General features: G+C 40.6%; 4 protein-coding genes across 11 annotated transcripts; 2 read left to right on the top strand and 2 right to left on the bottom strand.

Annotated features, from left to right (window-relative positions):
• Positions 1-65: 65 nt before the first annotated feature.
• Positions 66-6,140, bottom strand: LOC135500615 (argininosuccinate lyase-like). The gene is made up of 15 exons (XM_064792167.1): positions 6,062-6,140; positions 5,455-5,496; positions 5,090-5,197; positions 4,715-4,801; positions 4,441-4,524; positions 4,207-4,361; positions 3,734-3,889; positions 3,453-3,505; positions 3,130-3,192; positions 2,556-2,670; positions 2,190-2,274; positions 1,746-1,889; positions 1,319-1,399; positions 856-962; positions 66-771 (listed from the first exon to the last, which is right to left on the bottom strand). Exons 2-15 carry the CDS (start codon positions 5,467-5,469, stop codon positions 633-635), a joined length of 1,392 nt encoding a protein of 463 aa, XP_064648237.1. The 5' UTR covers positions 5,470-5,496; positions 6,062-6,140; the 3' UTR covers positions 66-632.
• LOC135500626 (E3 ubiquitin-protein ligase RNF34-like) lies at positions 3,140-12,998 on the top strand. Of its 7 annotated transcripts, none has more exons than XM_064792187.1 (10): positions 3,140-3,254; positions 7,264-7,518; positions 7,743-8,045; positions 8,352-8,546; positions 8,840-9,047; positions 9,601-9,669; positions 10,157-10,186; positions 10,917-10,979; positions 11,335-11,364; positions 12,442-12,998. In XM_064792187.1, exons 2-10 carry the CDS (start codon positions 7,357-7,359, stop codon positions 12,663-12,665), a joined length of 1,284 nt encoding a protein of 427 aa, XP_064648257.1. In that variant the 5' UTR covers positions 3,140-3,254; positions 7,264-7,356; the 3' UTR covers positions 12,666-12,998. The 7 variants fall into 7 exon arrangements, with proteins under 7 accessions (XP_064648257.1, XP_064648274.1, XP_064648248.1 ...); XM_064792204.1 differs by lacking the exon at positions 3,140-3,254 and adding an exon at positions 4,355-4,668; XM_064792178.1 differs by lacking the exon at positions 3,140-3,254 and adding an exon at positions 6,350-6,494.
• Positions 12,999-15,230: 2,232 nt separating this feature from the next.
• On the bottom strand, positions 15,231-19,517 carry LOC135483482 (mevalonate kinase-like). Its single transcript, XM_064764436.1, has 9 exons — positions 19,395-19,517; positions 18,932-19,079; positions 18,425-18,578; positions 17,774-18,018; positions 17,378-17,423; positions 17,092-17,182; positions 16,663-16,779; positions 16,271-16,424; positions 15,231-15,768 (listed from the first exon to the last, which is right to left on the bottom strand). The coding sequence occupies exons 1-9, from the start codon at positions 19,464-19,466 to the stop codon at positions 15,626-15,628; spliced, it is 1,170 nt and encodes a 389-aa protein (XP_064620506.1). The 5' UTR covers positions 19,467-19,517; the 3' UTR covers positions 15,231-15,625.
• Positions 19,518-19,670: 153 nt separating this feature from the next.
• LOC135483481 (alpha-ketoglutarate-dependent dioxygenase alkB homolog 4-like) lies at positions 19,671-21,597 on the top strand. Of its 2 annotated transcripts, none has more exons than XM_064764434.1 (3): positions 19,671-19,806; positions 20,366-20,578; positions 20,826-21,597. In XM_064764434.1, the coding sequence occupies exons 1-3, from the start codon at positions 19,684-19,686 to the stop codon at positions 21,354-21,356; spliced, it is 867 nt and encodes a 288-aa protein (XP_064620504.1). In that variant the 5' UTR covers positions 19,671-19,683; the 3' UTR covers positions 21,357-21,597. The 2 variants fall into 2 exon arrangements, with proteins under 2 accessions (XP_064620504.1, XP_064620505.1); XM_064764435.1 differs by lacking the exon at positions 19,671-19,806 and adding an exon at positions 20,154-20,221.
• Positions 21,598-22,911: the final 1,314 nt, after the last annotated feature.

Genomic DNA, 22,911 nt, shown 5'->3' with positions numbered 1-22,911 from the left:
TATAAGTATAAGTATAATTCCTCCAAGCACAAACCAAAACAACCTCTTCCATACACAACAGGTTTATTATACATACATTTGTACGGTATCAATTAAGTGATCATGACTACTAATTGCATTTAATGAGAAAATCACTCCTTAAAGAGTACTGTTTTTAAGGTAATTCACTACATGTAAGTGTACAGAAGATGCATCAATAATCACAAAATGGCATATTATTTCAGACAATATATAAGTCCTTACAAAAAACATTTTAGCACCAGCAAATGAGGGATTGCACCGCTTCCTGAACACACTGTGCAGCCACACTGTGCAGCCACACGAGTAAGGACAAGGCTATGCACCTGGTGATAGGCTCTCAGGAATGTTTGTTATGTGCACTTCTGATCTTCATATTCATTAAATTTTGGGCTATCTTTCAAAAACCCACTTTCTTTTTTCTGGCCAGTATAGTTCCGCTTACTTGAAAAATGCCTTTGATCACATGGAGACTAGTACATGTAGACTAGAATACGTGTACAATCATACCTAAAATTCACAATTGAATGCTAGCTGTGCTCTGGCACCACAATCAATTCATTCCACCAAGTTTTGTATCAACTAGTAGATCAGCTGATCTGACTTGATCTGAACTACAATTTCAGCATCCATGATTCGAATTTTTGGATTTGTTGCTCAACACTTGTCTTGCTTGTTCCTCCAAAGGCTTGGTATTGCTCAACACTACTCTCATAGTCCCAGACTTTAGCGATGTCTGTATCAAACAATGAACTGAAAAGAATCGACAAATGAATTAGTAACAACCTAGGCCTGAATTTTAGGAGTTTCCAGATGCCTTCAAACATGCATACTTACTGAATTTTCTTAAGATCATCCAGTTTAAGTTCAGTGAGAAGACAGCCCTGTGTTTCAGCCAAAGCCACACACTGGCCAGATATGCTATGAGCGGTCCGGAATGGCACCTGCAGATATTAAGTGATATAAAATCAACAAATTGCAAAAGAGGCTAGAGTGAAATTACTAATGAACCATTGAGCAAAGTAGTGACCTCATTCAAATTGGACCGGAGAGGGCCTATAGAGACTCAAATTTGGCTGGACCATCATGTATTTTTCAAGATTTAGTGTATCTTTCAATGCTTATCTGCCTTTGACTGTTAAGCTCTTGACACTTATGACACTTGCTTTGAAAAGTTCTAAAGATTGAGCCACACAAATGCGTGACATGCATTATGCTGTACATGTACACAGAATGAATCAGGATTGCATATGATCCAATCCACAAGGTGGTGTAAATTTAGACTTGGTAATATTCTTACCCCTTTCCTCACAAGATAGTAGGCCACATCTGTAGCCAACATGTCTGGACTCAAAGCAGCGCGGCAGTTGGCTTCATCCACCTGAAAAAGTTCCTTTGGTCAGACCTTTTTTCAATTCGAAAAAGATTCAAGCTGACTTAAAGCACTATTGTAAGGAACTGTACATTGATTGATGACACTGATCCCCCTACAGCCAACAAGAGTTTCAGCTCTGTCATGACGCATAGATTTCTTTGAGATGGGCAGTGTTTTGAATTGTTTTTCTTGTCATGCTGTTGCCTGATCTTGGTGTGGCCTGACTGAATAGCATCAACACTGTGTGTTACTTTCACACAACAGGCAAGAACAGACAGAAATCTTTTTCATTAGCTTTTTTTTCGATGCATAGTTCCCTTTCTGGTGAGCATATAAGGAATCAATCACTTGCCTTCATTGTTGAGACAACTCCAGTTGCAACTTGCAGTATACCTGATAAGGTGTCAAATGTATCAAACACAGCCTCCTTGTCTTCTTGAAGATCTTTATTGTAAGTGCTCGGCAATCCCTTCAAAGTCATCATGAAGCCAGAACACTGAAATAAATGAAAATACCGTAGCACATACATGTACAGAAAGAAATATTTTCCTGACAATCAACTTCATCATCAAACAAATACTGAGTGATCAGAATCATTATCTTAGGTTTTGCCAGGAGTACATTGTTTGAATCAAACCAAGAACTGTTAACTTTAAGTTTGGAACCAGAGCAAGACACCCTGGCATCTCCTGGAAGACAAATGGATGGACCATCGAGTCACTCCGAGACAGTCGAACTGCAGCCAAATGAAAACCCATACAGCAATCACCTAGAACTGTCATGTTTGTAATTTTACCTGACCAAATATTCTTCCTGCCTTTCCACGAATCAGTTCCAGACTATCTGCATTCTTCTTCTGAGGCATCAAGCTACTACCAGTGCTGTAATTCAAACATCGATTCTGAAATCACGTTGTACATAATTCTAAGCACCTTGATTACAATGATTCACTTTTAGGATGCCGTTATACATGTACCATACCAGCCTAATTTTGACCACGTAGGTTTTTGCGAGTGGTGAGGAACCGCAACCTCTTTGTATAAAATGTGTTGAAAGCTGATTATCAGTGTAGTTGATTATGCCAAGTTTGAGGTGTTTCAGAAGACAAATATACCTCAACATCAATGTGGTCGTGAGAGATTGTTATCAGCCATGTCCTTACCAATAAGCATCCGATAGAGCCACAAAGCTAAACTCCTTTGTGCAGTATATGATGAGATCCTCGGCCAATTTACTCAAATGGATGGAGGTGAGAGAAGCCCAGGATAAGAATTCAGCTGAAAATATGGCAGACATTTTAGAAGCAACGATAAGAAGCGGAATCTGTGTATGAAACACGCTAAGAAATGACCCACAGGACTCTGGAGCAGGCATTTGCTGCTACCAGCTTTTGAGAAACTGTAGGGCTATACCTGTATAAGATGCAGTGGAAACCTTCCTCCACAACAAAATCAATGTATGAAGTCTCAAAGTGCAAGCCCTTATGATGCTGCCAAGTCCTACATGTACCTATTCTCAATTTACACGACCCCAGCCTAATCTACCAGACTAAGGTAATGAGTCTTTCTTTGACAAAACGAGTATCCACCAACTCTCGCACAAATCAATTCGAAACTAGTCCAAGGCATTGTTCAAGTTTATATCCTTACTGAATAACCACAATTGGTGCACCTCAAACTTCTCTGTTAACTTTTCCAATAGGAACGACACCAGGAAGCTAGACTATCATGTCCTACCTATAAAGTCTCTCCCTGCAGTCCCGTCCAAGCTATTCCAAGTCACACCGGAAAAGCCCAGCTCTGAAACGCAAATGGATTTTTGCTGGATTTAACAGAGTTTGACTTTATTCGCTGGATCATTGGTCTGTATACATGTAACAGTTAGACTGCATTCTTAGCTCAATTCTTTACAAGGTTGGGAGGACTCACACTGACTGATGGGTCTTTGTCTGGCATCTGGCCATTGTCTGGCGTCTGACCGTGATGACCTACATGCATTGTTCAGAGCCTCATCGTCATTTTCCGTCGAAGGGCCTATTGAAGCCCAGCCCAATACTTACCCTTTGCTAGAAAGTCTCGGTCGACATCAAAGGGGTTCCCAGCCAAGGCACCACTGAACAAATGACAAGAAAACAAATTATGGGCTTGTCCTTCCCAGTCACATGTGTAATCTAGAACTCCCAATACTTCCAAATTGACATGCTATTTTGAAACATTGCTTTCACAGAAGATATAGATGACAACATAGATTATTTCGATGTCAGTTTGTGCTTATATGAAGTAATGCTTGTTAGCTAAGATTTCTTAAGGTACAAGTTCCCACCAAACAATAATAGCTTACTTTCCAAGTGGCATTTCATCAGACCTTTTGGCCATCTCATCAAGGCGTTCGAGGTCACGCTTCAACATGCACCCATAGCTGAGTAACCAGTGGCTCCATCTAATGGGCTGCGCTCTTTGCATATGTGTGTAGCCTGGCATCAAGATATCAATCTCCCTAGAACAACAAGAGTTGGAGATTCTGACAACAAGTACAATGTACAATAAACATAGGAAAATATTCAGCCAATTCTGTTTTCTTTTTTCTCCTTCCTGGCTCTGAACATCTTATTCTACATGTAGTGATCATAGAATAGGTACTAGTGCAGAGCATAAACCTAACAACTGTCACTCAAATTAGTTCAAGTTCACAAAACACGAAACATGTTGTTTTCATGGAGACGAAATACTCTATAAACTTAAGACCATTTACTACCCCACACAACCTCGAAGCATCTTGCCTAATTAACAGCCGACCATTTTGGGAAAACTTACTGCTTCGCTCTGTTCACGAAAACCTTGATGAGTTCCATGACATAAACTCTGATGGTTGCAAGAGCCGACTTCATCCACATTCTCATGTCCACCGCAGTTTGGTCATTCCTGCTTCGACCTGTGTGCAGTTTACCGGCAGGTTCACCGATGAGTTCCTGGAGAGTAAAATAGTAAAAGAGGTCACTGCCATCAAATGATTGATGCTGCATAGTTTCATGGAGCCGACATGGTTACCTTTAGTCTTCTTTCATTTGCAGTGTGGATATCCTCATCGGCTGGCTGTAATGCGAAGTTGCCACTATCCCATTCCTTCGCCACCTGAAATTCCAGATAAATCGAGATTATCAACTCCACTTATGTTCACTTTTGTCAAAGTGCAACATGCAGTCCGCTTCGTCCATGAAAGTCAAAAGATTGCGCATTAATGATAAGCTGGATGAGTACAGCTCAATGCTAATGGGTGTAAGAATTCTGACTTTTAATCTTAAAACTGACAAAATGGACCTACCTTCTCCAATCCATCCAAAATTGTCGTCATTTCTTCCTTAGTAACGATATGAACTTTTTCTAAAGCCTTTACATAGGCTTGACTACCCTGAAATAGTTATCAATCATGTAAAAGGCTGATTACAATCAACAATAAAGACAATGAAAGAGGTGGTGGACCATCCAAACATCTGTTCGCAATTTGCCAGTGATTCCCTCGTTACACCCTATTTCGGGGTTTTCCAGTCTTTTAAAGAACATTGTCCTGACAATGACTTAAAACAGGACATCTAGGAATATTACAATCAGTTCTATGGCAATGGTCAGGTCTGAATAAACAGCCTGTTTGCCGAAATGCATCATCACCTATTGTATGTTCCTCAACACCGTACAGTACCTTTATGTCCTCCTTCCAAATCCTCTTATCAAAGCCTATGGACGCGTTAAATTTCTCCATGATAGGGTCAGTCTTGCCGGTGAAACGCCCTCCCCATAACTTAGAGCCCTGGTTAAAAGAAAAGGCTCTTAATTCTGATTTCCAGAAAAACAAAACATTTCCAGAAACGAACTCGTCCTGCAGTATCCCACACTGTCTATAGTGGGCTTTGCCTGTTTGCCCAGCGGTAGCAATTTAAGAGAGTCAGGCATTTGGCAATCCCAGCATCTCGGCCCGAAAACAAGACCATTCTTCCCCCTCATATAGTGTGATTATCTGAAAGTGAATTCCGAGTGATGAGAGTGAGAATGCAATGGCCAGCTTACCTCTGATGATGCCATGGTAGCCAATGCAGACTCACGACTAAACTGGAATAAGACATGAAAGAGATTTTATACAGTAAGACTTGTAGATGATATTGGACTCAACTAGGCTGGACCAAGCATTTGGAGTAGATGCAAAGTCCTACACAGATGCCAATAGCCCGGCAAGCAGCAAAGTGGTGCTGATTCTCCCTCTATGTCCAGGCACAGGCAGGTGAAAATAAGAGATCAATAACAGTGAACCCCCCCCCCTCCCCCTCCCAAAGGCAAAGGCTCAGCCCTCGGCCTCAGTCTACTGACGAACACCCCCCCCCCCCCCCCCCCCACGGAACAGTTACATGTACGTGTGACGGTGTTGTCATTGTATGCTTACCCTAAGTTGTGTGGGGTGTGGGGCTGGTTTGTCAGTCGTTGGAGGGGGGGGGGGGGCTCTTGATCTCTCATTTTCACGTGCCTGTGTCCTGTGTCAGTGTAGTCATATTGTGCACAGGCAATTTCCTCCCAAACATTCTCCAATTCTACCGAGGATGGCAAGGGAAAAATAAAACTCCGAAAGGTACACCACCTTCAGTTATACTTTCCAAAGCAACTTGCGTAACAAATAACCTGCCTGGGAAGGATGAAACACCTTAAAAATCGGTGTTCTTCAACCTGTCAACAAAATTCACAGAATCCGTGGTACTTGTCTTGTGCAGATAGCTCGTCAGGAAAATTACCACGTGGTTGAGAGGGCGTGGCACATTTTTATAAAATGAAAGATCAGCTATAAATTCTTTCCACAAATAATAATACCCCATAAAAGATGAAAAGTATATGCTGTGACCTATGCTAGAGTGCATATTGGAGATGAATGCTCTAAAAATAAAGTACTGTGTATTTTCATTCTCATTTTCATATTTCGCGCAATCTATTTATAAACGAAAGTCAAAGTGACGTCATATGCTAGCCCACATTCGACAATGTTCGAGAATGATACAAACAATCGCTGTAATGTCATACAAGGGAGTTAGAGCAATTTGCTCTGTAGCAGGGACGGGGAAAAGGTGTTGTCACTTGTTTTACATGTTATATCAGTAATCTTACAGTCTTCTGGCACTGTTGGTCTGTGAACATGTAGCTATAGCACAGGTCCGTTATCAGACCTAATTTTGGAAGTGATCTGGTGACAAAGAAGCAAATCAGCTGACTTTCACTTTGTTCATTCATTCATTGACTTTACTGAAAGTGGTGTGTTGTTGTTCTTGTTGTGGTCTTGCCTTGTGGCATCTCCAGTCATGATGATGTGTGTCTCGGTCTCACTCTGCCTATGTCGTCAGTCGGTGGGAAGTGATCCAGTGACAGTGTGCATCATCATGCAATGCATTGAATGGATCGAATGGAAAATGGGTGCCTGCCTGGCTGTGGACTCAGGACTGTCATATACTCAGACTGTCATATACTCATGACTGACTGTGTCTGTGACAGTCTGTCCGTGTCACTGTCAACACTGACACTGTCACTAGTGTCAGGGGTCGACTGTCAGTGTGTTGGTGGATCAGAGTAGACCGACTATCGTTGTATCGACAAAGGCTCTGTTTGTGAAGTGTTTACTTTCTTTCTCGCATTAACCTTTTAGTTGACATAGAAATTTGTTTAGGGGCACTGGCCAGTCATCCGTTTTACCTTGAACAAACGTGAAGATTTGTTTTCCCGACCCTAGGAGTAGGCTAGATGGTACAAGCATATCTGGCAAAAGCTAAGGCCTATCGGTGGTTATGCCTGGTGGCGGTTTTTTAGCAGTGCTATGTGGAATGAATGACGTCTTTTTCCCAGTTTCAGATTACATGTAGCCTACAGTTACACGACAACAATGCTGATTGAATAAGGTGTTTGTTTTCATGACATTCCTGTGGAGATAGAAGTCATATGAAGAAATTTGCAGAGGAGTGCATCAATCAGATCTCTGCTTCGATGGGTGCGGGGGCAAGCACTTTCAACTCGTCCTCGTCTTCCCTCTTCAATCGATCCAATGAGGCAGTGGCAACATGCGAGGCATGCTCGGTGCCATTTACTTTTTTGAAGAGAAAAGTAAGTCGGAATTCTTAGGGCTGAATTTCTTCAGTGGTTTGTCTCCAGTTTATCATGTTTGTCACTGGTATATTTGTAATCACAATATAGAATTAGTGCTCCCCTGTAACATCTGATTGACTGAAGTGCTCAAGTTTGTCTCTCAAAGAATATTTGGATATCACATTGTATCAACTGGATCTGACTTTCAAGCATGTGATAAGAATGGTTTTGTTTCATTCCAGAAATTGTGTTGTGTGTGTCAGAACAACTATTGCACCGCCTGTGTCATCCGTGATCAAGGTGGGCTGCGGACATGTAACAAGTGTCGTATCCTCTCCTCGCGGCGTCTTAGCCGTAGCGAACTCATGCAGCTCAAAATCAAAGATCTTCGCCAGTATTTGCTCATGAAGAATATCACAATGGACGGCTGCAAGGAAAAGAAGGACCTGGTTGAACTTATTGTGAAAAGTAACAATGGCCAGTCGACTGTGGAGTTACAGCGGCAGCAGCAACAAGCTCATCAGGAATGGGTAGAACAACTTGCTGTGAGTGTTTTCCTGAGTATGTTCTTTTACAGAGATGCCCGAAACGCTTTGACCATTCAGAGGTTTTATTTTGAGAGAAATGATCGGGTACAGATGAGATGGTGATACTATATAGATCGCAATTTCTGCAAGTGTTTTATCTTTGAGGTTTTCGTGAATAACCTCGAGGCTAGATTTTCAAAATTCAAAATCACAGAAAAATTTATTGGAAAAAAAGAGAGAAATTTTGTACTAGTGCTGAGAAAAAGAAGTGAAAGTATTCATCTTGTCTTCATCTTGACCTTCATCTTCTCACACATTTCACAGAGGCAGCATCAAGAGACCCAAACAAGTGAAGGACAGGGTAGTCAGTCCAGCGGAGAGTCCCTTGAGGCAGAGGAAAGCCCTCCGCAAGCAACGCAACACAGCCCATCCACGTCATCTGAAGACTGGATACCTCATACTGCTGAAGAAACTCAATCTGCTGAATTGATGCAAACAGTCCATCATGATACTCCAGAGGTATGTATATGTACTAGGCCACATTTAAATGATGTATGCAGTTGCTATTTGCCTGTTCTTTGCCACTGAACAGAATTTAAGCTGAAATAAGACATTTTCTTCATCAAAGCCCAGTACAGTAGTCATTTTGGGGTCCCCTTGATAGGCCATTGTCTTGTTTCTGGGAAGGTCTCGTTTCTTACTGGCACCTGCTTAATGGAGACAAAAAACAATCCCCTGGACACTTCAATAGAGAGTGCAAAATGTCAAATTTTGATATTAGCTATTGATAAACCACCTTGTTGCCTTTGCAGTCTAACGAGCCAGATCAGCCTGCACCCCCACGGCGGATGACATTAGAACAACTACAGCATGAAAGTGATATTGATGAACTCTCTGTGAGACAGCTCAAGGAAGTTTTGGCAAACAATTTTGTCGATTATAAAGGATGTTGTGAAAAAAGAGAGCTTGTTGAGCGAACTAAGAGACTCTGGAATGAAAATCAGAGACAATGGCAGCGAAGTATGTTTTTGATTTACCTTCCGTCATCTTTCCCGGGACTGATTTGGTCATTTGTTCATAAAAGTTAGCTGCTTCATTTATTTTGACTTGCTCTCTTGACTATGCTTGACTTATACATTTACTGTGCTTAACATGTTTTGACTTTGCCTAGTAATTGGTAAAAGACTATAAAAAGGTCTGTATTGAACTTTAGTAGAACCTCTCGATGAAGGACACCCTTTACATAGCTGTCCTTATAATTTGGCCCACAGTAGATACTATAAAATGACGACACATCCAGGTACATACAGCCTTCTCATGCAAAGTGGAATGATGCATTACCTGAGGCACTAGGAAATCTTCCCTACCTGTAGCTAAAGAAGTGAATGACAGGTCATCGCAGGAGGGGTGTGTGTAATTATTTAAGGGCAGCTAGTGTAAGCTATGTTCAGCTCTGTCGGATAAAATAGAGGGTGTCCTGCTAACAGAGGTGTCTGCTAATGGAGGTTCCACTGTACATGACATATTCGCAGTAAAGTTTTTCCCAAATTCTCTCTACCTGATTTCATTTCAGTACATTCTAAAAATTCTCGTCAGAAAAATCGAGCTGGTGCTTCCAGTCAGAATAGAAGAGACTCTCAAAGTAAGGGTGTTTTAATTGTGTGCGATCTACATGTAGATGGCTGTGGCTCGTCTCCTAGAAATAACCACCTGAGCAGAGCTGCCAACTCAACAAAAAGCTTTTTTCATCTTCACCCCTTGCAGCCAAAGTTGAAATGAAGACCCTCAATAGGTGTCGTGTTCAAATTCCTTTAACAGCTCTTCACTGCCACTCTCTCATAACGACACTCCAATCTCCTATCAAAACAACAACAAGTAGGAACAAGCAATGAATTTGGCAGCTCTGCACTTGCATCGCTTGCAAAAGAAGTTAGATATAGTATGTACACAGCATCCGAATGGCAATGCATGTTAGAATTAGATGAGTACACCACTTCCGAAAGACCAGATTGATATGCTTCTACATTTTCGCAATATTTGTTTTCGAAAATCTTTATTATTTGCAAAACCTGCAAATATTTTGTGGTTTACAGGATCAGCCGCCATCTCAAGTTCTAACCTTATTTCAGAGAAAAGGTCATTCTGGTCACTTATATTTCGTAAGAAACCTTCCCACTTCAGTTTCTATTGGAAGAGGGTTTGCTTTCTGAAACAGCATTCTTCTTGGCGCAAATATTTCGATACACTTTTTCTCTTGGACTACTCATTCCTGATGCAGCTGGGAGTTTTACATTCACTAATCTTTGGCAATTGTTGTCTCTTCTTCATCGGCCCCCGATGACTGACTTTGATTTGAAGTTTTTGTTTTTCACTGCTCTTGCTATCAGGTGACAAGGTCATAGAGATGCTATTACCCTTGCACAGGGTGCCAGTCACTTTGCATGAATGTGGTTTGCAAAAGTTTAAACATTGGCACTGATAATAGTTATACCTGCTTTCTACATTTAGGTGATGGTGTGCATGTAGACGTTAGATTTTATTACATTCAGTACATATCAGAGCTCTTTGCATGACCTGTCTTTGCATGAACAGGTTCCTACCTGTACACACGTTCTGTAAAATAACTTTTTTTGCTTTAATGAATGGTGTTGTGGCTCCATTGTCTGATTATATCCCTGCCAGATATACATGTCCAGGGTATAAGGTGTGTTAGACTTCCTGGTCTACTAAAGCTCTGTCCCTACCTTTTCTTACAGGTCGAATTCTTAGACATCAGATATTCTTAAAAACTTAACACCTGGGCATGATAAAGCATAGACCATGAAGTTCAGGATAGGGCATTTGTCACACAGCACTTCTGATTGACAGCTAGTTGTGTTTTTTTTGCAGCGTCGAGTGGTTTGCCATCTGTTCCAACACCTAACGACCCTGGTGTCCCTCCTCCTTCATATGGTACGTATAGAATTTCGTGACTTTTTCATTTTTCAGTCAATGTAATTGATGTATGTGACGTTACATGTGAGTCATGCAAGACTTGACAGTCTAGGCTTAGACGTTTATTGGGCCTGGATGGGCCCAAAGAAACATGATATTTCAGCACTGAGTGGGCTGCAAGTCGAGCCTTCTTGAATGAAATTTGCAACTCCCTTTTAAATTGCCCTGCTAAAACATTCAATTTCCTCGAGAGTGCCATAATCTGGGCGGCTCTCCCTGTGAGATTTGTCAATAAAGATTAAAAATTGAAAAAGAAACGGCTTCTTTATTGCATCCCAGAGAAATCTTCAGTGTGCCATCCTTCACTTTTCAGAGGACTGTGTGAAAACTTACCCTGTACATGGTGAGTCTGTCCCAATGCACGGCTACATTATACTTTGTCCTCTGAACCATGTGGTGGATCGAAGTGTTCTTGCAAAGCGTCTTAAAAGCAATAAAGTCAAGCCACACACTGTGGCAAAATGCTAGGGTTTGACGCTAAATGTTCGGTATTGTGTAATGATTCGAAAAAAAATTAATCTGGAAACTTCCTTTGCAAGAAGGCTTTGCTGGTTGAGGCTCTGAGACAAGCAGCTTCATAATCTGCATGGTTCAAAGGAATCCATCTCAAATTTCAATAATTTTTTGCAAGTCTTTCATCCATTTGTCTGGTACCTTTCCTGTTTTATCCGGCTGTGGATCTTGACCTGCTTTGGTCATGATAAATATCTGTGTCGTTTTGAACTGAAGCTATTTCAAGATCCACCATGTTTTAGTTCTTTTCAGTTTCATTTTCATGACGTGTTTTGCAGAATCGTTCCTTCTCTTGCATCCTTTCAAGTTCATAAGTTCTGCATTGTCCTTATTTTTAGTTTTGTGTAATCAGTATGGTAATGAGTGGTACCTACGTACTTTCAAAAAAGCGATGGCTATGATGGCTGTTTCTGTGATTGATCAAAGTCATCACATTTACATGTACATTGGATTTCAGCATTTTGTGTCATGGATTAAATTTATTTTGTTTCAAACCGAAATTGTCCTATGCATGCCCTGCCATGTCACTCTCCTCTTGTTTTTTACCACCATTCAACTTCAGAGGCTAGATACAATCTTTGAATATACATGCAAAAGAACATGTACTCTATCTATTTCCAAGATGAAGAAATCAAAAACTACACCTACATGTACATGTACATGGATGCAGTGTTCTTGAATTAGTATACGAATTAGTATCAGAACGCAGTGAAAATCATGTCTCACGTAATGAAACCAACAAACTTGAAACACAAGTAATTGATCTTGGCTACATGTGGTAGACATTTGGTAATCATTAGGTTTATATCTTGCGAGTTTTTCAAAATGAAAGTTTGATCTTTTTTTGTGTATTGCTGGAGCACTTGTATCAGGAAATATTTTAAATGCCCAAACTTTTATGTTGAAGGGGAGGCAACTCAATCCGATCCAAGTCATTCATCTCTATGTAATCCGGCCGATGACGATGAGGAGGAAGACGGAATGTGTAAAATCTGCATGGACGCTCCAATCGATTGCGTATTACTCGAATGTGGACATTTTGTGGCATGTACGAAATGCGGGAAAAGACTATCTGAGTGTCCGATATGCCGGCAGTATGTTGTGAGAGCTGTCCATATATTCAGAGCATAAATGTTAAGTTACTCTTTGTTGTTACTCTTTCGTGTCTGAGGAAATTTTCTCATGGATCGGAACTGTTTTGGAATGGTTTTCTCGATGACTTATCCAAGGTTTTTTTCTATTTTATTTATCCAAGAGCTTTCGCCGGTGTGATGATTCACTCCTGAGAATTTGATCCCCAACTGACTGAGAATCTCACAAATGTGACCCGCTCTACCAAAACTAGGCACTTGTCGCATCTGAACTTGACAGGTTGATACGGACTTGTTGTTCATTTCCCTATTGTAGACCTTTTGTGAAATGAGACTAAATCAGTTTGTAATAGATTTTACAAAAGGTCTACAATAGGGAAATGAACAACAAGTTCGTATCAACCTGTCAAGTTCAGATGCGACAAGCGCCTAGTTTTGGTAGAGCGAGTCACAAATGTGTCTTGTGTATTCAAGGCATGTTCACAGTGGGTTACGTACACTTCTCCAATGTATTATGCCACAGTGTGTTTGTGTTACATGTTGGTGGGCATCCTTGGAACTGCAAAGCTACAGCTGGAATAGGAGACATAAAAATCATGTTAGTTTCTCTCCATGTTTTTTTTATGGGCTGGATTTTATTTCTGTCGACCTGTTTGTGCTGCTTTCAAAATGTGTAAAGCTCATTTATTCAGGAATAGCACTTCAGTCGTTTCTTTCAAAACAATAAATGTTATGCACATTTGTGAAGTTCTACACTAATGAAGAGGCCAACTCAAGTAGGCACTACATGCATTGATACGACGACCGCTTTTAACAAGTTCATTTCCTCGTATTTGTGATTTTGAAGGTGCACAATTTACAACGTTTTGTATGCACACATTAAGAAACAAACTTTAGCTAATGGCAATTAGGTATCATACTCTTAGTTTTATCAAGTATGGATTAATAGATACTTGGTTTTATGTTAACTGGCTCATAAGGTATGGCATTTAATCAAGAATGAAGATATTGCCTGAATTATGATTGTAGTGTGACTATTGCAGTGATTTGTTGTAGAGAAATGTTTGACTGGAACTTTATATCTGATAATAAAAAAGGTCTAGTTATCTAAGCAGTGTAGTCTTTGTGTAAAACTACATGTATTGTATATACATATTAGCCGACTTCAGTGCTTTCAGTCATCTGCCTTGAAAATTAAAATCTTGTTTTCCATGAAATAACATAACTTGCTGTAGCAGAATTTTTCTGTTGGTGTACATGACTGTGGTGTCATCAAATGCTTGCATACCAGAAGGATCAGGTGCAGTGTACTGAATAGTATGTGCATGTTTACATGTAGATGTATACTCCTGTGTAGTCGCATGGCTGTGTCGTTCTGTGACTGCCAACACAGGTGGCCATCTTAGATTTACTGGTCTACGATTCGTGGAGTAGATCTCAGGTGCCTGAAGATACCAGAATCATAGCGATCGATCAGCCCAGAATTGACAGTTACACAAGATATCAACTTGCCACATTAGTACCATTTATGTGCTGGTTTCATGCTTGTTTTCTGTAGGTGTGGTGGTGAATGATTGACTGCTAAATCATCTCTCAGTTCTGATTGTTTCACTCATGAGCCTGTGACACATCTGGGACCTCATGGTGTGATGGAAGGCTGTGTTCCTGCCATCTGCTTGAGAATAATCAATATTTATCTGTATTTGCCATCCGATATGTCTGGACAAATACTTCACGTGTCTTTCAAATGATGCCTTGATTCCTAAAAAATGTCATGACTATTGCATATTCCATGTTGCTCGATCCTGTCAGATGCTAGATCCTGCAGATGGTGTGTGAATATTCGTGTTGGCATTGAATTTCTATCGCAGATCCACACGAGCTGCATGGAATGTATTGCTTCAGAATGTCCGATTTTAAATGTGACTTGCAGATGTATTCAGTTTCAAAGTAGTTAGAAATGGGAAGCTAGTGTCCCTACGGCTGCAATGCGCAGGCCATTCAAGTTCATTGTTTTATGCTCCTTTGTTTATATATGGATAAAATGTACTTGTATATAAGAATCTAGAATAAAAATATGATATTGATATATAATTGTGTGTGCTTATCTTTGGTTATCATACCTTGAAGGATTGCTGTAAACTCTGCCTTGTTCAGTCCGTTTGGTGACCAGTCTGAAGTGATGTGCCAATGGACAGTGTACATGTACAACTGTAGGAACTCCCGAACTGGTATTATTGAAGGTGACTGTGGCATCCTTGCTGCAAGTGGGCCTGATACCCTGCTCAGATATCTGTAAATCAACAGGCACGGGCCTTTCTGTGGGCAAGCAAGACGGTGAACAAGTACCTATGATATCATGTTAAAACTCCAACATGCAGTCCCATCTGTGGGCCACATGATAAGTACAGAGACTACCCACGTAACCCACTGAACTTCAAGGACGACAAAGTGGTTGATTTTGAACATTTCAGATCGATATGCACTTCTCAAAGAGCACTCTTGTGTGCCTTCAGATTGTTCGTGGGAAAACCTCAAGTGAGTCACCTTCAAGGAAGAAGAGAACAATTCGTTGGCAAAAGCAAATTTTGTTTGATACTCTGCAGTTGCTAGCACCAGTTCATGTACAATGTGCCTGATAATTGATATCAAACCATGTTAACAAGTACAAATTACTAAATTACTATGTTTTCTATTGTAAGAAACTAACAGACACAAAAAATCAAGACATGCAATCTCTGGTTGCTGTCCTTTAATTTTCATGGAATGACATCTCTTGAGGAATATGTGAAATTCGTATCACATGGTGTTAATTAAACTCATGAATAGGTGGGAGTCCTTTGATCCCGGTCAATCAATACGTAGACCCGCTTGTGAACGGGGTGAAACAAAGAATTGCATCTGAAACAAAACCTTGATGTCCTCATGTGGAATGTGGCTTGAATGTTGAAAGTGGTTTTACACACTGCCATCATTGTCACAGTCAAAAGAATGATACTATTAACAAGTAGTCCGTATCACAATCTTTCTGTCATCTATGGAATGTTGTTGTATGCCGGGTCCACCAACCGACGTCGTCCAACACTTGTATCCCTCGTCTTCTAAAGCTTTGATTACAGCTTGCAACTTCTCACCATCTTGATCTAGAATTGAATTTGAATACAAGTTATAAAAGTACACGTAAGGCACCATAAATAGTGTTGTCAGTTCATAGGGCACTTCACTGTACATGTATATGAACAACACCACTCCCCAATACTCATTATCCCAGTGAACTACATGCATTCAGTGAGTTATGGAATGCTGCGTGTGGTAGTGCACTGTACTGTACATGTAGGTAGCTTTGTTTAGTACTTATACAGTCAGAACCTAGACACATTGGCATTCCATTATTCCACGTCTGACTGTGCTTAAAACTACGAGTTCTCTCTGTTCATTGTCAAACGGACTTGGAGACAGACCTGCCCTTGATATGGAAGTGTCCTGATTACAGAGGTCCAATTGCACAGAATGTAACCACTTTGGGACCAAAACCAATGTCCCTTTTTTGAGAGGGTGTCCTGCTAACAGAGGTTTCCGCTATTGAGGGAGGTTCCGCGGTAGGCCTACTTTCGTACTTATCCGAAATACTCAATGGCTTCCTACCTGGCCTATTCAATGTTACAGCACATCCACCTCCCCCAGCACCAGTAAGCTTGGAATGAAAGCCATGATGACTCGTTATTCTTCGCACATTCTCCAGACTGGGATGACTAACTCCTAACACACATAATAGGTTGTGGTTCATTTCAACAAGTTCCTGAATAGAAAATACAGAATAAAATCAAAAGATTTCTCAACATCATTTAAAACTGAAGGTATTTTTGTCGCCCAAATCAGCTCTCAGAGCAAGATTCAAAAGTCAGGTTATAATTAACATTTTAGACAGAATTCAAATCTTGATGACCTAATTCTGGGTGCAAAATGTAGGGTTTGAACCAGAGAAACCTCTTGACCACTACTACAGTTCACAGTGGCTCCTAAGCACATATTCTTACCTCCAGTTGAGCATAACATTTGTCTAAATCAGGCTTGTTCATTTCCTCGAGTATTGGTACACATTTGTTGACCAAGGCTTCGATAGATTCTATAACCGGTTTGATAACATCTGGATACTGAAAATGGACAGCACAATCAATGAATTCCAGTGTAGGGAAATATCAAAAAATTTCTTACAATACTTCAAAGAATTTAAGATTATGATCTCTAGCTGTGACCTTTCTCCTCGAGGAACTTGTTGTTTTTGCAGTCGAGGGAGACCAGTGGCTGGGTGTCTATCATGTTTCAAGTTCAGCTGGTCTTTTGATGGTCGGCACATCCGTTTTCTATTAATTTGGCCGCTGGGGGTTTTACATTCGCAAGTCAGCTTTAGGCTTTCACCAACTTATACCAAGCATGAATCTAGGGTCACTTGCAAGGTGACCTACCTCATTGAATCTCTTTCTCACTCCGGCAACCAGAACTTTAGTACTCCTTGGAACTTTGGTATTTGTCAGAAGAATCTCAATCTTGGCCATTCTGAAATAACATGTTATTTTCTTCTAAATGCTGATGTTTTTTACCATGAAGTTTAGATGAATTATAATTTACCTATTTATCACTAAAAGCAAAAAAGTCATGTGCAGCAACACATAGTTCAGCGTTGTTCCCTACATGTATGTTCTCCTAAAAATGAATTTCCTAGAAGCTAAAGTCAACCTATGAAAGATTTACCTTTCCAATCTTGAAATGTTGCCACCTGTGAATGTAAGAGCACCACCTGAAAAGATGGAATATGAAAGATTTGAGACATTGGTCTACATTGGTCTGAGACACATGCCTGAACAACAACAGAAAGATGATTCTGAGAAGTAAACCATGCAATGACATAGAAATAAAATTCAAAATTACTCAAATGGGGGAAGACATTTGAGCAGGTAATTTTACTTTCAGGCTGTGATATTCACCCATACCAAAACTACATACTCTTTCAATTGGTACTTTTGTGAAAGGAATTCTGATATTTACATCCGATTCAAGGAATTTTTGTTGGTGCAACTCTGCTTTCTTCATTTAGTCCTTGAAGTGTTATAAGGTACACTGGTTTATGGTAAAAACATCTGAACCTACCATAAGTACTTGTAGAATTATCAATGCCAGATGGTCGACCATGGATAACAGTTTCACCTATAAATGCCCATTTGTTGATAAGATCCAGCTCTGACTCGGACCACTGTAAATCAGCACCAGGAGAAATAGCACCAGAAGCTATTAGAAGGCTAGCTGAGAGACAGACGGAGTAGGATGCTGATGAACCAAGGCCCGCACCGGCTGGGAGTTGAGACAAAACAGAGATCTCCACAGGGAAGAACTGACTGGAAAAGAAACGTTTGGTTAAAACAATGATCCAACTCCAACAATAAATTGCCTGATAAGTTTGTTCAACATGACTAGCTCGCACCAGGGAAACTACTGGTCAGCACCACAAAAAAGAAAAGCAGTATAGCAACTTCTGTTTTTCATTTACAGCCCAACAAATTTCATCTCTGACCAAGTTTGGATTTTGACTTCAGTAATTTATTTCATTTCCGTGACCCAGTAGGCACAGAGACCTAAATCTGAAGCCCTAGCTGGTCCTTTACTATCTTTGGTCGATATGAATTGTTATGCTAACAGTAGATGAGCTTCTTCTACACAGTGCTTAATACTGAAAGTCATTGCGGCACTTTGGAAACAAGCAGACAGCACACACTCTGTCCATGGGAATCACCTTTGATCTACCTTTTTCTTTTGGTGATTTTCAAGTAAAGGTACAGGAGTGATACAATGGCTAGTGATTTAGTGTCTGCGGTATCACTGTCTATCTCAGCAAATGCTTTAATTCGTTCCATCCAGACATCAGAAGGGGCTTCTGGTTTCAGTGGATCAATATCTTCTGAAAATAAGAAAATGCAAGTTACCAGCTGACTTGGTGCTTATCACAATGTATGGTGGTTTTAAAGACATTACTGAGACAGTGGACAATTTCAGGACTTTATCTAAGACTAGGTATAACAATTAAGTCTGTTTCCAATGCTACTGTAGAGGAAGAAGTATTCATTCAACAAACAGTCCTTGGAAGGCCAGCAAATGGTATAGAATGAGACAAACCATCCTAAGTTAATGTCTTCATACTTCCCAGATGTTTCATTTCATATAAAAACAACTGTTACCATCAAAATTGTTGATTTTTTGAAAGACTACAAAAAATTGCCTACGATAGTCGACCGATTCCTCTGATTATCTTACCAGTCATCTCACCAAATGCTTCAGTGATATCTTTGATTTTCCAAATTCTTTCAACATCGACATCTGGCAGATGAATGATGATATCATCAGACTCCACATTATTTAGAGTAAGGTAAGTTCGAAGGTCAAGGCTTGCTGCCAAAGCAGTCTGAAACACATGAAACAAAGAAAAAAATTAAGAAATTCATTGTACACAGTAACGACGTAAATGAAATTAACTTTACGGTTAAAATTTACAATCCCCGATCGGAAATGACGTAGTTTGATCGCATTCAACTATAAATCCATTGAACAGTGGTGCTTCGTTAGTCAACCGATGACCTTTTTTTGGGGTGTGATCGGAGATTGTAAACTCGTTCCAACTTTACTTGCTTAACATTCTTGCTTAGCCTCAGATTAGAATCATGAAAATGTACAAGCAGACGCTTTTTTCCAAACCGGGACAAAACTCCAAATCAGATACCTTTCCATACACGACTGCATGTTCTCCATGCAGAATCACTTTTCCTGGAGCAGATACAATGCAATTAATCATAACTCAGGCACAATTTTCCTTGTTTTAGTCGTTTGTTTCTGAAAAAACATAAAATTGCACCAACGACAGTTTTTCAACTTTATCACCTCCTCCTGATTTCCAACCTTGACACCATAAAAAGAGACTGTGCATCACGTAGTGTAAAATGTACAACAACTTTTAACTTGAATCGAGGATGAAGCGTATCAGCTGATCGGAGAGTTCCCCTTATTAGAAAATGGAAGTGAAGAACTCGTTCTTGTCGTTTTGTGCGTGCAAAGGGATTAGAAAGTGTTTCCTATGCGAGAATAATGCAGGAAACACGAATAGAAGTGTTGCCAAGCAGTCAAGTTATTATGAGGTATTCACTTTGTGAAAGACAATTTTACAATACTCTTCACATTTTGCTGTAGTTTGTGTTTGTCCGGAAACAGGTACCTGGTGATAATGATGAATACGGAACCCATACAAATCACACAGAGAAATACACCATTCAGTTTCCGGATGCTTACTGAATAGGCGAATAAAAAACGTCTGACAACACATCATTACCACGTTGTCGGAACGTAGTGCATACTATCACCACTTTTTAATTGGAATTGATGTCATGAGGTCAATGGCGATGATATTTTAGGCCTATTTAATGCACGGCACGGCGATATAAAGGTAGGCCTATCATTTCCCCTATCTTTTAACTTGGACATCATCATCGCCAGTGGTCGCTCGATCAAAGCCAAAACGAGCCTTAACCAAATGTAGGCACAACCAAACACATGGTATGCAACCACACATCCTTTTATTTGCTGTTGGTTTGTTGTGGTCTTCAACGTCTTCCTCCAATTGATGGTACGAGGATAATTGCAAGGAAACCTGGCTGATTTAAAATATTTGAGGAGACAGATCGTTTGTTATACTTTCAGGGAATGGAGACTTACATCTACTGTCAAGACTGTGAGAAAGCTTGGAGCGATCTCAATACGTTGTCTTCCCATCCTGAACACTCCGGTCAGTCCATAAACTTCCCTGGAATATTGATCATGAATAACTTCATCACTGAAGAAGAGGAACAAAAACTGGTCCAGGAGATTGATGAGATACCTTGGGTTGATTCTCAGTCCGGAAGGAGAAAACAGGTACTGGTCCACATGTCATGATGTAGGCCATTTATTTCTGAGGTGGTTCACTTATTTTATCTGCTAGTAGTATAGTTGTTTACCTCGCCGACAAACAATTGTAAACACATTTTACATTATTGGAGGTGCGGGTTTGTTTACTTTATACACTTAGGATCAACCAAAATATATCTACATGTATGGTACTGGGTAATTACTTTTTAAAAAGGTATCTCTAGAGCTTTATGCATTTCCTCTTCTTTTTCAGGACTTTGGACCAAAGGTCAACTTCAAGAAGAAAAAGCTGAAGTTGCAGGTATTCAGTGGACTTGCACCCTTTAGTAGACTACTCATTGATAGTATAAAACAAATAGAAAAACTGAAAGACTTCATTCCTGTTGAGCAGTGTCAGCTAGAATATGTGCCTGAAAGGGGATCAGCAATTGATCCGCATTTTGACGACTTCTGGTTGTGGGGTGAACATCTTGTGACGTTGAATCTAGTCTCTGGTACGTACCTCAGTATGACTCATGATGACAAGCCCGGTGTATTAGTGCTCGTGCCGATGGATAGACGATCTTTGATTACAGTTTTTGGCCCGAGTCGATACGAATGGAAACATGGGATTCGCAGGGAGGACATCAGAGAACGACGACTGGCAATAACATTTCGGGAATTCACACCTGAATTTCTACCAGGAGGAAAACAAGAAGAATTGGGAGAGAAAGTAATTCAGACTGCATTAACTTTTGAGGGCATTTCTGTGGCCTCTTATGAACATGGTCTAAATGTGTCGTGATCAGAGTATTCATCGTGATTAGGTGCTATTCTTATTGTAACATAAAGAGGGGCAGATGTAAAAACTGCTGAAAGCCATTTTGAAAACTTGCCCCCTCCTCCTCTCTTAAAGTGTCATAGAGCTCCAGACCTGTTGTTGGTATTTGTAAAGGAGCAACTGCTCCTGACCAATGTTACAGTACAAGGTAGATGTGAATTTGAAATCCGACGGTGTCTGGTGTTCTGCAAATAAAGCTGTCTACAAATCAGTTTCGTTATTTCGATGATTGCATTAAGTTAAGCAGATGGCCCTCCTTAAAGGTTGTGACTGTCTTTGGGTGTCGTATCTGGCTGGATTGACACAGCCACCAAAATGCTATTAGAATATATGAGGCTGATGGTACAGTGTACAATAACAAAACCAAACCAGATCACAATACATCACACCCCTGACGTTAGTGCCGTAATGACGTAAGTGTGTACACACAGCACATCGAACCAGACGAGATCCTAATTAGTCCTGTGGAAACGGCCCTTTGTCTCTGGTGCGTCTCGCTGGGTTCGACACAGCAACCACAATGCCAATGGTATCTACAAAGTCCGCTTTTGACTAACGGTCACGTGGCTGCATTAAGGCTGCTGTCCATTTATACCAATAATATTAGGACAACAACGAAGTATGACACTGGTTGTCTCTAGTGTGTCCTGCTCGGCTCACACAGCAGCTCCTAGTTCATTGCTTAACACATTCGTCATTCTCCACTGACTTCACTATGCCAGCCTTTGTCATACTGAACTTCCACCTCCAGTGGTATTGCCTCCGTTGCCTTGGACCATACATTTAGACGCGCGTTGTATGTAGCAATTTCAATCCATTGGGGGTCAAGATGGCCTTTACCGACTGTTAGAAAAGCAACTCGTACTCGTTTCATTTCATGGCCAAAAAACCACCAGGAAACAACTGAAATCAGTTACGACCCTCACCTTCGCAAACAGTGCAATACGTCCAGAAGTTGGAAATGTCCTGGGATAGAATGCCTGAGGAACAAAGAATTCTGTGATGCGATTTAATTTCTGAGCTATTGAGGGTAGGCCTTAATGGCCGCATACCATAATCCGTCAGAATACAATACGGTGAGACACTGTTTGCCGGGACATTTTCTACTTCTGCACTGTCCTGGGATTGGACGCAAGACAACCACTCTTCATTCCTAATATTGGAAGACCTTCAGTTGGAAGATGGTAACTCAGACGGAAGCACATTTGTCTGCCCTTCTCTTTTGTTGCCACGACAAAATATCGATCCGTTTCATTTGTTTATTTTTGGTGATGACATGGACAAATTAATAATATTAAATGGTCTCTCTATATGAAAACAGCCATGCAGGTGGCCTACACTGCATTTTATCGATTATCATTACAAGTATGGTCGCACTGTCTTGAGTGAGACGCTTCCTACTCGCTGGATAGTCAAGTTCTCAGTTGTCCTCTCCCTCATTCCAACAAGTGTTCAAGTGCAAGATGGTCTCCGTGGACCCCATTGCTTCTAGCTGTCGCCATCGACGACATGTCCCTTC

Source organism: Lineus longissimus, chromosome 2 (genome assembly GCF_910592395.1).
Source record: "Lineus longissimus chromosome 2, tnLinLong1.2, whole genome shotgun sequence".
Classification (NCBI taxonomy): domain Eukaryota; kingdom Metazoa; phylum Nemertea; class Pilidiophora; order Heteronemertea; family Lineidae; genus Lineus; species Lineus longissimus.
The sequence above is the reverse complement of the archived record's forward strand: the minus strand, read 5'-3'. Positions and strand labels throughout refer to the sequence as shown.